The sequence below is a fragment of the Peromyscus maniculatus genome, chromosome 12 (genome assembly GCF_049852395.1).
Source record: "Peromyscus maniculatus bairdii isolate BWxNUB_F1_BW_parent chromosome 12, HU_Pman_BW_mat_3.1, whole genome shotgun sequence".
Taxonomy (NCBI): domain Eukaryota; kingdom Metazoa; phylum Chordata; class Mammalia; order Rodentia; family Cricetidae; genus Peromyscus; species Peromyscus maniculatus.
The window spans coordinates 49,608,368-49,623,343 of record NC_134863.1 but is presented as its reverse complement, the minus strand read 5'-3'; the positions used below and the strand labels follow the sequence as shown (position 1 = coordinate 49,623,343).

Sequence of the window (14,976 nt, the reverse complement as noted above, 5' to 3'; positions counted from 1 at the left end):
CAAGCATTTCATATAATTCCAATTTATGATAAAAGAGAGTGTCAGTTCCACTTAGGATAAAAATTAGCTAAACTTAAATGCTTCTCCTGACACTAACCTGTACCCAGAACTTCTGGGCAGACAGGTGGGAAAAACCGATGTGGCAGGTTCTAATGGTAAAAAAAATGAGGAGGGGGGAGATTCTTATTTTTAAAAATGCTGAAATTTGAATACAACTAGAAATTCATTTGTTTTCAAAGCTGATTTCATCTCTAAATATTTTAATGTTATGAAAATATACGATGGGAAATGATTCTGATGCTTTGCAGGTAAAAATAGATTAGGTAAACGACAGTGCATCTATCCATTCAGTAACACACTTTATATCATTTTCATTTTGTTTGCAGGAAAAGAGGCACAGAGAGTTGTTTGTAAATCAAAGAAGAAAGCCTGTCCATGAATGGCACGATGTGGATATATTTCTCGATAGGAGGTAACTTAAGAAGTTCAGGTCTCCAGGCTGCTGTCACTACAGACACAGGAGAAGGTGTAAGATAAACAACAATGTAAGTGCTTAAATAGTAAATAAAAGTATACACAAAATTTCCATTAGGAAAAAAAATGGTGCTTTCTGTTCCCCCAGACCCAACCCCTCAGGCCCCTCCCTACAGCTGTAACAGAACACCAGTTGCAGGCCTCCCCCACCAACCGTCTTCATCTCCCGTGGATGCCAATGACCATCTCTTCCTGACCTCCTTCCCCCGCACATGGGCTTACAGAAACTGAAGGGCAAGCATGGGGTCTGCATGAGTCTGCACCAGGTCCTTTGTTGTGGTTGTTAGCTTGGTGTTTTCGTGGGACTCCTAACAGTGAGATAGGGTTTGTCTCTGACTCTTTAATTTCAACATATTTTTATTGATTATTTGGGAGTTTCACATAATGCACCCTAATCACATTTACTTCCCTGTCTTCCCAGGTCCAACCCCCCTTGTGACTGCTCCCAGAAAAAAAGAAGAAGAAGAAAAGAAGAAGAAAATACCAAGTCCAATTTGTGTTAGCCATATAGTCACTAGAGCGTGGTCACACTCCTAGTGGCCAGTCTCTTAAAGAAAACTGAGTCCTTCCTTATTCCTACTCCTGCCAGAAGCCATCAACTGTGTAGAGCTATACTTCAGGATCCCTATCACATGTTTAAAGAGTTCTCTTCCTGCCAATACATTTTTGGGGGAATGGGGTGGGAGTGGAGGTAGGGAGCAAGGTTGTCACAAAAGCCTTATGTCTCTCATTCTCCACTGTGATTCTGCAGTCATCAATACCACTGCAAAAGAAGCTTCCTTGCCCTTCACAGTCAGTGGCAGCACAGATCATGAACTTCCACCTGGTTTCTGACAGTACAGATCACAGATGTCATCATGGCCAAAGACATCAACATGGCTGCCGTGACAGCAACATGACTTCAGGTGGCTTGTCTCTGACTCTTTTGCCTCCTCTTGGGACTCTTTTCTTCCTGTTATATTGCCTTGTCCAGCTTCAGTGTGAGGGCTCTTGCCTTGCCTTATTGTATTTTGTCATGTTTAGTTGTTGTCCTTTGGAGGCCTGTTCTTTTCTAATGGGAGACAGAACGGGAGTTTATCTGGAGAAGAGGGGAGGTGGTGGTGGAGAGCTGGGAGGAGTGGAGGGAGGGGAAACTGTGGTTGGGTTGTATTGTATGTGAAAAGAATCTATTTTCAATAAAGAATAAAAAGTAAAAGAAAAACACTGGAATTGAAATTTAACTATTATGATAATAAAACATGGAGAAAACCAAGTATAATTAGACTGAAAAGGAAAAAAGATGCTATTAAAAGAAAACCTCAAATAATATAATTAAAACATTAAATGTCTAGTTTTTGGTAGACATATTTAATCAATTGCTATCTATGTTTTTAAATAGTGAAGCTATACTTTTCTAATTATAACAAAACCATAAACCAGTGTTCAGATATACCCTTTCATAGGTTTCCTTGAGTAGTCTTTGTAAACCTGCCCATTTCTATATTTAGGTAAGGTTTACAAGCTGGCTAGCTTAAAAAAAAAAATCTTACAAAGCAGCTTATGTTCTGAAATCCTCCCATTTTATCCAGGCTTATCCCTCAGTGAACACTCATGCACAGTCTGTTCAGGATTGTGATCAGTAAATGAAGTGAAAATTGAAATGAGGTAACTATTAAATGCTCTCTGTCACATATATATTTTCCAGATAACTCTGCTTTCATTCTTGAAATGAGAACCTACCCAGAAATCTTGTCTCTCCCTCGTAGCAATGAAGCTACCGGGAACAGTTCTGTTCCACAAATGGTGGATTTGATGAGAAGCAAACCGACTAACATCCTTGCAGCTCATTCTGAATGGTCTGACAAATTCCTTGGTGCAGTAAACTGATTTTATTTCGAAGTGTTAGACATTTATTACTGGGAAATATACTGCCTGTGTTTCTAGATATTAGCAAGAGTTACATTTGATTGGCCAACAGTTGTGCATTAATGGCCCTCAAGAGAACATAGGGAATATGTGGAGTGTGACAGAGGCCTACTCTTCTAGGCTAGATTGCAAGTGTATCCCATGACACATCTCATTTAAAACGGTGGAATGAATATGCTCAGGGGAAGCACTTGGCATTGTGAGTGCTGCAATTCAAAGTATGTGAAAAACAGACATCTCAGAAGAGCCAGATAATTGGATGAAGGAAACAGTGGGCCTGTTTCTGTTTCTACATTATTTTCCTTTTTAATCACACATAGAATTTGTCAAAGTCATAAATATATTCCAACTGTTACCACAGCAATTAATAGTTATAAATCTTCAACCACCTATGATAGTAATTTCTACTCTATTTCGAAAATATAACCCTATAAAAGTATCCTTATTAAGTCAAGTCTAACAGCCATTAAATATATAATTTAAAAGTTAAATTATCATCCATTTACAATTAAATGGATAGGGTTTAAAATAAATATTGTCTCATTTCTTTGGATAGTATCCTAGAAAAAGTATAATCTCTGAGAAGTTTTGAAAGAGTTGGAAAAATTGTATTTTTCCATTTTGAAATAATTAAGAAAATAAAATTAAGTTTCTCAGAATTAGTATGTATACCAGAAAATGCATAATATAGGAAGAATTATTTTACTCCTTCATACGCAGGAGGGAGAGAGAATTTTTTGAAATCTATGTGGCTCATAAGAGGCAAAAGCAATGTTACTGTCAGTCTTGCAAGAAATTATTTGTTTCTTCAACCAGCAATGAAGAATTCAAACCACTTTGTTTGACTGTGCGGTAAAAATAAAAGACAATACATTGGAATGACTCCTTTATTTAATTTATTCTCTTAATTCATTTCAGCAATCAAAATAACAAGGGGAAAATTTCTGATTTCCTGCCAAGGGATTTTCTCTAAAGTGTGCCTTTTAAATCAAATACCCCACACTGAATCAGGTATACTGCCAATCTGAAAGATCAATGCCTCCATGGGAAGATTTTCTACTGAACAACATATATGTAATGCCCACTTGGCCTGATTTACTTGTTGCAATGAAAATCACTGTGGGATACAAACATCTCACTCAATATCTTTGCTTGGTGTGATGTCCAAACAGCCCTCAGTTTTTTGAGTGGAGAGTCTCTTCATGGATGCTCCTTTCCCTCTGTTGACATCCTCCTGTTAGGACAAGGCTCCCGACTCCTTGCTCACAGCCACTGAGTTTGCCATTCTTTCACAGCTGTCCATTCAGGAGAAGAAGAAGAGGTCATTTCTTTTTCTATTTTTTTGGTACCTAACAGTTAATGAAGTACCTGACACATGTAGGCTGCCAATCAACATTTTTATGAAGAAAACTTACATAAGCACTGTGGTGGTCTGAGTGAGAATGTCTTCCGTGGACTGGCTCATGTGGCACCGTTTAGGGGAAATTGAGCAAATGTTGGAGGAATTACATCACTGGGGACAGGCTTTGAGAGTTTAAAGATCTGAGCCCTTTCCAGTTCATTCTACGTGTGGTTGGAAGATGTAAGCTCCCATCTGGCTCCTTCTACCACCGTGCCTGCTGCTAGCTGTCATGCTTCTCTGCCATCATGGGCTCTTATCCCTCTGGAACTGGAAGAGCAAATGCACTCTTTCTCCTAAAAGTTGCTTTGGTCATTATATGTAGCTGGAGTTATCTCCAGTCCTGCCCCGAGGTCCCCAGTCACTCAGATCCAAATAAACACACAGATGCTTATATTATTTAAATTGTTTGGCCTAATGGCTCAGGCTTCTTGCTATCTAGTTCTTACATCTTAAATTAACCCATTTCTATAAATCTATACCTTGCCACATGGCTCATGGCTTACTAGTGTCTTACATGTTGCTACTCATGGTGGCAGTTGGCAGCATCTCCTGCCTCAGCCCTCCTGTTCCCAGAATTCTCCTCTCTCTTTGTCATGCCTATACTTCCTGCCTGGCTACTGGTCAATCAGCATTTTATTTATTAACCAATCAGAGCAACACATTCACAGCATAGAGAAGATCCCACAGCAATTATGTTACATCACAGCTACAGAAAAGTAACTAATAAAAACATAAATGCAGTTATAAAACCTATACCCCATTTACAAAACACTAAATACTGTTACTGATGACTGGAGGTGAATATAATGTTACAAAACAAGACTGAGTGAAGCTTAAATATTTTTTCCATTTTAAACTCAATCATATATGAAGTATAATATATAGAAAATGTGACTGGAGATAAAAGAAGGGAGCTGTTTACAGGACTTTCAGTTGTGTGTGGATGGAACCACATGAAGATGGACGTTCTCCCTTAGGGCAATGTCACTTGTCACTTGGCAGACACCAAGAAATCAGTTTTCCCTGAATAAATGCCATAGTCCAGCTTTATTCTCTAGTTTTTTTTAAAAGATCATTTTCATGAAAGGAAAAGGTCAGGATAAAATAGTTACAAAATATTTATTCCTGATGGAGAAGTTCCCTCCATAATACACATGCCTGTGATACTTTATTTATAGAGCCAAATTTCTCCCAGGACTCTAAACATTGCACTAACTATAAATCAACCAGCTTTTACATGTTATTTAGGCCAAAAGACATGACTGGCTCTATCCCAGTTTAACTGTCCAATTCATATCCAGGAGGTAAATAATACCATCTGACTCCAATAGAAATTCACATTAAAAATTCCTCTTCAGGCTGGGGATGGTAGAGCACTTATTTAGCACATGCAAGATCCTAAGTACTGCAAAGAGAAAAAAAAAATCAGCAAGCAAAAAAAGTCCTCTTCATACATATATACCCCAGTAAAACAAATTAAATATTATATAAACGATGGGAAATACAATTCTAGAATAGGTATCAATGGCATGGTTGTTTTCTAGGATGATTCTACCAACGTTTCCTCCCATAGACTTTCTCTTTATCTGAGACAAATCTGTACAGGGGCTTCCTGTGAACTTTGCTCTCATGGAGTCTTCTTCTGAGTGTAGAGAGAATGAAGTCTGGTCCACATCAGTCTCACTGTCATGGTAGCAGCCATCGAAGGCCATGGCTTGAACAGCATCAATATTGTACGTTCCAGAAATCTGTCAAAAAGACTTTTCTTTAGTAAGTCACAAAAAATGATGTTATGGATAGAAACTACAGAAAATGTAAGTCAGATATTAAATAGTTTCCATGAACATTAAACTTGTCTTGCCCATTATTAAAAAACAGAATTCTAGTTTTGCTTCTGGCATCTGACTAAAAGAATCATTTAATAATAAGTGGGAAGCATTGTCTTACAAATTCTGAGGTAGCAAGGAGGTGTATATTTAATGCCGTGTGATATTTAGGCATCCCATAATGTTACACAAGTACAATGTCAATAATTTCTAATATAATCCTGAACTGATACACAGTTGTCCCAGATGTTTACATTCCTCTTTGTTCTGATAACATGAAAAGTCTGCCATGGCTTTGTGAGTTGAGGGTTAATGTGATTTTTCACAGCATCAATATAGGCTCCTTGGATTACCTTTCCAACTTACTTTTCCTCTTTAACGTGAACATAATAATACACAGATCCGTGTCTTTTGTTTTAGTTTCTAGTCTCAAACCAGAACAATAGTAACTGCCTACTTAGACTCCAGTTGGGGGTGAGTTAGTGAAAGAATTTTATTTGCTCTTTAAAATGAAACTATCCAGGCCTTCCCATTTTTGCCTAAAGCTACTTCTAAGTGATGCTAACAAAGCCCAATAAACTAAAATGAAATTGGCTTATTTTTCTGAAGAAGTAAATTATCAATGATTTCTAGCCTGATTGAATGAATCTGTGCTGATTTTTTTTATTTTGAGTTTTGCTTTGGGAGGTAGTGGCGCTCACTAGCATGGAGCAATGTCTAGGAAGCAGCTGTTAGTAATTGCTTTTGGAGAAAATAAAATCCTTCTTGATCTTTGGGGGAGTTGAAAAATGAGCAAATATGGAAAGGCTACTCCAGACAAAATCATTCAGAATTTAAATTGGAGGATGCAGAGTCAACTCTATCAAAATGTGTATTTGGTTCATTGCAATGTAAAACTATGATATTTTACTGAATTGAAAAGACACAGAGGCTTCTATGTAGTCAGTTAACTAAACCACTGGGGACCCATACATTTGAATTACATTACCTGTTTTTGTTTTAATAACAGGAAATCTCTGTAATAAATTAAATATGGACAAAATAAAGATGCATTGAAGTTAAGACTGATTAGCCTCATAAAGTCAATAATGTTCAACCAAAAATTTAAGTATATAATAGCTACAATATTGTCAGTAGTTTTTTTTCCTATCCAGAATAACCGCTGGGCCATCTCACCTGCTGTCTACTTTTTATCTGAATAAATGCTATCAGCATGTTTAAGAAGACTAATCTTTAAGGAACAGGAGTATTATTTTCTTCCTCCATATTGACAGTCTAGAATTACCCAGGTCATTGATCAAAGCTTATAGTCCACAATTTACCAACAAGCTACTATTTTCCCAGGTTTGTAAGTGAACTGTGTGACAGGAACAGATTTAGAAATGGTCTTTACTTTTTGTCTCTAGATCACAGATCTGACTGTTACAAACTGAGTTCTCTGATGACAGATAACACAAAATAACTTCACTTTTCCTTTCTGGGCTAAGTTCAATACTTAGGACAGTTTTAAAAATTATTAGCTGTGATGTTTTCTCAGTTCCTGGTCTTTAGTGGGTAGCTGAGATGTGTGTGTGTGTGTGTGTGTGTGTGTGTGTGTGTGTGTGTGTGTGTGTGAAAGCATATGGAAGTCTACTCCTTGTAACCCAAATTAAAAATAGAAAAGAGAGATGAAGGGAGTTACCATGCATAGCCAGATAATTCTCCTCCTTAGAAGCTGTGGGTTAACTAAACAAATTCCCAGTTATAGACATGGGATACCTTCATAGCAATTGTTCTGGGAGCCGCCCCCCCCCCCGCCCCCGCCCAAGGCCCTCAAACTATACAAGTTCTTGTCAGCCCTCTTGGTTGTTCACAACAACTAGAGTGTAAGATCCTATTGTTGAACATACCACACAAATAGTGAAAGTAAAGTTCAAATTGAGCTGGAAACCTCCTGCCTGCTATTTACCTTTCCAAGTCCTGGAATGTGCTATGTGGGCTAGCAGCGGGGGAGGGAAGAGCTTCAAATGTCTTACCCAACTTTAAGTCCTACAAATCACAAAACCAGCCTGATAGGAAAGATAGACACACCAATACAGTAGTGGCATGGACGTTGGAGGTAACAAATCAACCTCTGTTTGGATCTAAGGCCCGTGTATGGTACTGTCATCCTTGTTAACAACCTGGGGACATAATAGGCTCAAGAAAGGGAACTTACTACTACTGTTTAATTAAATTAACACAGCATCAAACTCCCTTTTAAATATCCGTGTTTATACACATAGGCAAAAGCTACGTTTCGCCTCAATCAGACAAGTCCCTCCTTGCAGTGACTGTAGACTTAATGGCTCCTCAAGGTGCCAAGAATAAGTGATGAGTGAAGGCTCATCCCTGGACAAGATATCCACACTACCTCCTATAAAGGTTAGGAAACACTGTGGAAGAGGGAATAGAAGGTACAGAAGAACTGGGAGATGTGGTGAATGGCTGATAAATGCCACCCTCTAGATTCTGTACTACAAAATCACGAACACAGATGAACTGTGGGTACCTTCACTGGCCACACAACAAACTGCCCCGTCAATCACTAGTCTGGATGAAGGAAGAGCTCATCATGGAGACCTATGCATTACAGATTAACTACTAGTTATTGGTAGATTCTGGAAGAGGGAGAGTAATTGTCTTGAGTTGAGGATCCACTAGCAAGTCCACCAAGCTCCAACAGACAGCTTCATATAGACAGCCTTGGTTAAACTGAGAGGGGCCTGGACCCGCCTCAACTGAATGTACCAGGCTCTGCTGACTCCCCATGAGAGACCTTGCCTTGCAGGAGGTGGGAATGGGGAATGGGTTGGAGGGGAAGGCTGGGGGGTGGGAGGAGGAAGGAGGAAGGAGGGAGGAGAGGGGAATCTGTGGTTGGTATGTAAAATGAATAGAAAATTTCTTACTAATCATAAAAAAAACTCAAAATGAATCAGCATGGATTTCAGAATAGGAGAAGATCTGGTAAAAGCAGTCAGTGTGTATGATTTCCATGGGGAAAACTGTTAAAGAACAAATTTAACTAATAATAAAAACTTTGAGGTGGTATGAACAAGTACATTGTGAGGCTGGTAAGAGCAGGAAGGCATACTTCAGAATCAAAGAAATAGATGAGTGATCTCAGTTTACTGCAGTGTCTGTTCCTTGGATTAACTACTCACATTAAAACAAAGAAAAACATCTTTCCCTCTGTACACAATCTCCCCCATTTGTCTTTTATGACACATATTGTGCAAATCATTCCTATCTCCAGTGTTAGTAAGGACCAGTGGCTTTAACATCATGTTAGATATGTATGTAGAATCTGAGGTTTTACCTTAGTCCTGCAAAGTTAGGCTATACAAGAACACAGGTAATGCCCTCTAGTGCCACATGCAACTGAAAGCTCATGATGTCCTCACACCTGCATGTACCCCAGGATGCATCTGTGTATGGCAAAGCCTCAAATAGTCAACAAAAGAAAGACAAGCATGTAGAATAAAATATTCAGTCCCTGTAGGGCTTTGAATCAAAGGCCATAAAGTGAAAGATTGACATTATCCTCAGAGGCCTGAATTGGAAATCACTTTTTCTGTGTATCATTTTTCAAGTCATTCTATTTCCTTAAGATTCTGCTTCTGCATTTATAAGTCAGAGAAGATTGTTTCTGCACAACTTAAACAGGGGACCTGATGTGAAGTATCAGTGGAAGATGATATTAAAAACCATGTGAAAGTGAGAAATGCTCTCATTAGAAAAAAATAAAATATCAAACAATGTTCTGAGTACGCACAAATACTCATATGGCAATCTGCAAACATTGGGGCTGGAGAGGTAGCTTAGCAATGAAAAGCACTTACTGCTCTTGTAGAGGACCTGGGTTGGGTTTCCAGTACTCACATGGCAGGTTACACGGAGCCTGTAACTCCATTTCCAAGGTATTTTATGCCTTATAGCAGGCTTCTATGGACACTGTACACATGTGGTACACAACATACATGCAGGCAAAACATTCATACACATACACACACAGACAATATCTGTAAAGTCAGTGTGAATATATTTCATTAAAGTCATGTGTATGTGCACACAGAGAGATTGCTTCTTGAGTGTAGTTTTAGCAAACAAATGGGTGAATCTTATCAGTTAGGATTCAGAGGTGCAATATTTTATATAAGTTTTCATAAGTACAGGAGATTGATGCCCAAATCCTTTGTGAAATAAAGTACCCAAAAAAGCAACCAATACATTTGTTAAGCAATATCAAAAAAACGATGATCACTTTAAGAGTGCAGAATATACCCTTTTGCCAAGATATTATGGGGAGAAGAACCCCTCTTTTTGTTTTAACACTTTTCTAAGTGATGAGGAAAACAACCATATCATTATTGGTTGAGAGCAGAGCCTTTGGAGTCATAGACTCAAAAGCTAATCCTGATTGCCCTTTAGCTCTGTGACCTTGGATGCACTTACTTTACCTCTGTGAAATGAAGGTGAGAAAACATTGACCTCTCAGGGCAACTATGAAAATCAAATCAAATATTTTAGGTGTTGGCATAATTCCAATATAAAATGAACACTCAATACATTCTAGCTACCATCACCATCACCATCACCACCACCACTACCATCGTCATCTATTAGAAAGCGTGTGGTTTGTACAACAACCCCTCTTTTTAATGGGGCAGAGTCAGAAGACTAATGCACACTAAGAAGAATTCTTCACACACAAAAGCCCTTGGTGAAGGTGAATGAGGATGCTGAAGAAAACACAGCCAGCATGGAGCAGAGATTAAAGTTCCACAGTACACTGTCACAATCTTGCTCACGTGTCCCTTATCAAGGCATTTGGATTTAATGCAAGAGTTTTAAGAAATGCAAGTGGAAGTTTACTAAAGAAGTTAGTCTCTGCCCCTGAGGTGTTTAATGCTAATTGTCATTTTGACATAATCTAGACTCACTTGACAGGTGGGCCTCTGGGCCTGTCAGTAGGTGATCAACTTAATTGTATTGTTTCAGGTGTGAAGCCCCTCCCACTGTGGGTGGTGCCATTCCCTGGCTAGGACCCTATATTATATAAGCCAGTGGTTCTCAACCTTCCCAATTCTGTGATCCTTTAATACAGTTCTTCATGTTGTAGTGAATTATTTTCATTGCTACTTTATAACTGTAATTATGCTACTGTTACGAATATTAATGTAAATATCTGTGTTTTCTAATGGCCTTAGGTCATCCCTGTGAAAAGGTTGTTCAATCCCATGCGTCAAGCCCCACAGTGTGATACAAGCGAAGAAAGGGGCATTAGCTTGCATCGTTCTCTGCTTCTGGCTGCTAGATGCAATATGGCCAGCTGCTTCAAGCTCCCGCTGCCTCAACATTCCCACCATGACGGTCAAGGCCCTTGCACTGTGAGCCCAAATAAGTCCTCTTTCCTGGAAGTTGCTTTCATTAGGGTGTTTTATCACAGCAACAGGAAAAGAAACCAAGCCAGCCACATTTTGAAAGGAGCTGACACTCAAGGCGAAGCTGTACCTTTCCTCTCCGGTTGAGCTGCTTCCACTCTTCCACTGTGGTGAGGTAATTCACTGCCGCATACTCAATGACTGACAGAAACACAAAGAGGGAGCTGACCCACATGTACACGTCCACTGCCTTGACGTAGGACACCTGGGGCATGGAGGCGCTCACCCCAGTGACGATCGTGGACATGGTGAGCACCGTGGTGATTCCTGCAGTTCAAGGAGAGGGGGAGACAGACTCAGTGACACAGTCATTCCATGACGGGATCATCAATGCATGTCCCTTGAAAACACAATCAATCAATCTGGTGTCCCAGAGCTGGCGTGAACCTCTGCATGCTAGCTGTGGACACACACCTAAAGGTTCTCATTGGATTTTTCTTTCCACCACTGTTTCCCACAGAGTCCTTTCCTTTCACTGAAACACACAAAACCCAACATGTTTGGAGCCTGTCCTTTGGTGAGCAACTTCCAATCAAAGGGAGTTCATTTTTTCTCAGTTGATCTTAAGTACTATTAAGATTACTATTCTCCATATTTTTCTTTCATCAAGAATGCTAAAAAAAAAAAAAATAGCCACCATTACTTCCTTTGAACTCCCAGAAATGAAATGACAGTTGAACTGAAACTCAGAGTGCATGTGTGCTACCGTTGGAGGCTGTTTCTGAGCAGCTGGTAAATGTCGGTCATTACCCCTTCGTTCTCCCCTCCCCTCCATCATTGTTCTCTTCTCTTCCTTCCCCTTTTCTAGAATCTAGAAGCCTCACCCTTCCTATTCTCTTTTCCCTTCTGTCTTTTTTTTTTTTTTTCTCTTACACGAGCATTTCAGGTGAAGAGATCTGAGTGCTGGGAGACAAATGGAGGAAGAAGTGATTCAGATTTTTCTAAAATACTAGCTGTGGGAGCTATTCGATTTCTACCCTAATCTCTCAGAAGAATATTGCTACACTACTGTCTGGAGAGAAGGTACAATCTGAAATGCACACTGGCTAGGGTGGTTTCATTTGTTAACTTTGCACCAGGGAAGTACAAATGAAATCCTTGATGAGTTCATGAATCGTGGAGTCCCCAGCAGCAGGAAGAGCACTGTGATTTACTCTTGACTGAGAGACACTTTCGCCAAGAGGCTTCTATCCTTTCTCCAGGACTGTGTGAGGCGCTCCTCTCAGAAAGGCCTATGTCAAACACAATGGCAACTCTATAGAGCCACTGAATTCCAAATGAAGTTTTAGTTTGTATAACAAAGCACATTACAGCTTGGTAATTTGACAGTTGTCATGGGAAAAATCTAGAATCTCCTCTTGACACCAACTTGAACTTCTAAGCTCTCTATTCTAGCTCTTAACATTAAGCAAAGGGACTGTCATTCAATCTCAGGTTTCCAGGCAACCAGGTAACAAATACATAATAAACAAACAAATAAATAAAAACAGTAACAACAAACAGTCTGCATGAAGCTATCTGTTGTTTTCATGCTTTGGCTTCAAGACACACTTGAGACATAAACATGGAGTTGTGAATTTTTTATTAATGCAACACATACATCTGAAATCAAGATTATAGCTTAAAAGTTGTTTGATTTGAGTCTACTTCCTGCTGCCTTCTGATCAAGATGTAGCAAGTACCACGTCTGCCTGCACGCCATGATGATAATGGACTGAACCTTTGAAATTGTAAATGAACTCCCTCAATTAGATGTTTTCCTTATAAGAGAAAAAAAGTTGTTTGCTTCAGTCACATATTTACCTACCAGGCACTTTGGTAAATGTTGACCATAGATTACAAAAATGAAATGTATGCTGAGAATAGCTGAGCGATTGGCCCACAGTTTGTCAGGAACAGGATTCGGATCTCTCCCTGTCAGTGTTAAGCCTGTGATGTTTTTTATTGTATAACTACTGCCACTCATTTAGACCTGGAAGGAAATATCCTTTGTTTATAAGATTGCAAATCAATTTCCATATGTGGCAGATCTCTGAGAAAAGATGCTACAAAGTACTGGGGGGGGGGGAACATGTCAAAAGGCAAGAAGAGGGTACTTTGTACTTTCAGTGGGTCAGAAGTCTTAAAAAGATATCCTTCTAGGAATGGAGGAAATCCTGAGCTCACATTCTTATTCAGTAACTTCCATCATAGCATCAGTAGATCAAAATAAATGTAAATGTCTTCTCTTCATTTTATAAGACATGGAGCATAGAACATCAATGTTTTTCAATAGACAGCAATTTGGATTTAGTGGATAAAATAATGGTTTAGGAAAGTTACAAGTGTACATGAGTTATGAATATACACTGGAATCATTGACTATTTGGATTAATAAAAATGAACCACAGTATCTATATTTGCCAGGGAGGAATTAACTATCAATCATTTTCTTTAAAAGGATGCCTAGCCCAACTAATTTACCACTCTTTATTTAAATAACCAGCAGTCCAGATTTTCATTGCATAAAATCAGCAATAATAATAATGACAAAATTAATGAGAGAGTGGGGAGGAAGAATGGTTGGATAGGGGGAGTAAATGGTAAGATAACTGACATAAATTCTTAGAGCAATACAAGTGGAAGTTGGGACTATTAGAGCCACATTAAACATACTTATTATGTCTTGAGCCATCCCTTGGAAATACATTAATCTTGACAAATGGTTTTCCTTGCAGATCCATTAAAGTTAACATCCCAGTAAAGGGGTTTTGAATCACATGAACTGACCATTCATTCAAGGAAAGGTCTTATATTACATTAGAAAATTACATTCCCACCTACTGATATCAGTATGCATAGTTAGAAAAGTGTTATGAGAAAATATTTTGTCAGGCCATTTGACTCAGCCCCCTGAGCCCTCACAGTTTCACCATATTAACTTTTAATCACATGCGTATGTGAATTAAGGGCTGTCTGGGGAGAATTCTTCACGTCCATGTTTCATTGACGGGCATGATGGAGCAGCAGTTCATTAACCACAATGACAGCAGGAAGCACACAGTCATCCACTTGGTGGATGTCTAACTTTATTCACCCCTTCAGTGGATGAGCTATAAACAGTTCTCCTGAGGGAGGGAGTGGTCTTCATTGGCCTTCATGTGAGTAAGAACATTTTTCCTATGCCCATCGGCACAATGACAATAAGAAGCATATAAGGGAAAGATATGGATTGGATATGGCAGCACCACTTAGTGGCCAGAAGCAGCAATTTCCACTCATAGGGGTACCAGTGTCCAGTGGTTGTTATTAGAGGTTTTGGTCATCTCTGTGATAGTTACATGAATTTCTCTTGCATGTGTGCACTCATTTGAGCTATTTTGTATGATGGAATGTGAAGTTTACATGGTGTTTTTACAAACCGAAGTACAAAGGCTATTTTGAGGAAAACCCTCAGTTACAGGAGTCAAGAGGAGAACTAGGAAATTTCTTGATCAACAATTCATTTACTATTTGTGGTACTGCTGAACAAACACAGGGCTTTGCACATGTTATAGTAAGGTCTCTGCCACTTCCTATCCTCCTTTTCAGTGAAACACCACTTTTATTCAAATGAACAAGGCAAATCAATCACTCCAATTTGAGGATTTGGCACTGATTTTCTTAAACTTGGGCTAATCACTGTATCACATTAAGTGAAAGAACAATGCTGTTCATTGTTAACCATGTGACCCACACTTTCAAGCCCACCCTGGAATGCCACCAAACTTATACATGTCATTGTGAACCTCCCACTTCTCAATTTTTATAAAAAAATTAATGGTAATATCAATTGTTCTTTTTCTGGTGTTATACAATAAATGGCAGA

General features: G+C 39.0%; 1 protein-coding gene across 1 annotated transcript in view; it reads right to left on the bottom strand.

The window, feature by feature from the left end:
* Positions 1-4,741: 4,741 nt before the first annotated feature.
* Gabrr3 (gamma-aminobutyric acid type A receptor subunit rho3) overlaps positions 4,742-14,976 on the bottom strand; it is a 56,910-nt gene continuing 46,675 nt past the window's right edge. The window contains exons 8-9 of the mRNA XM_006981605.3: positions 11,200-11,396; positions 4,742-5,589 (exon numbers count right to left, since the gene is read on the bottom strand). Of these exons, the coding sequence (XP_006981667.1) occupies positions 5,290-5,589; positions 11,200-11,396 (497 nt within the window). The 3' untranslated portion in view covers positions 4,742-5,289. The remainder of the gene's footprint in view (positions 5,590-11,199; positions 11,397-14,976) is intronic.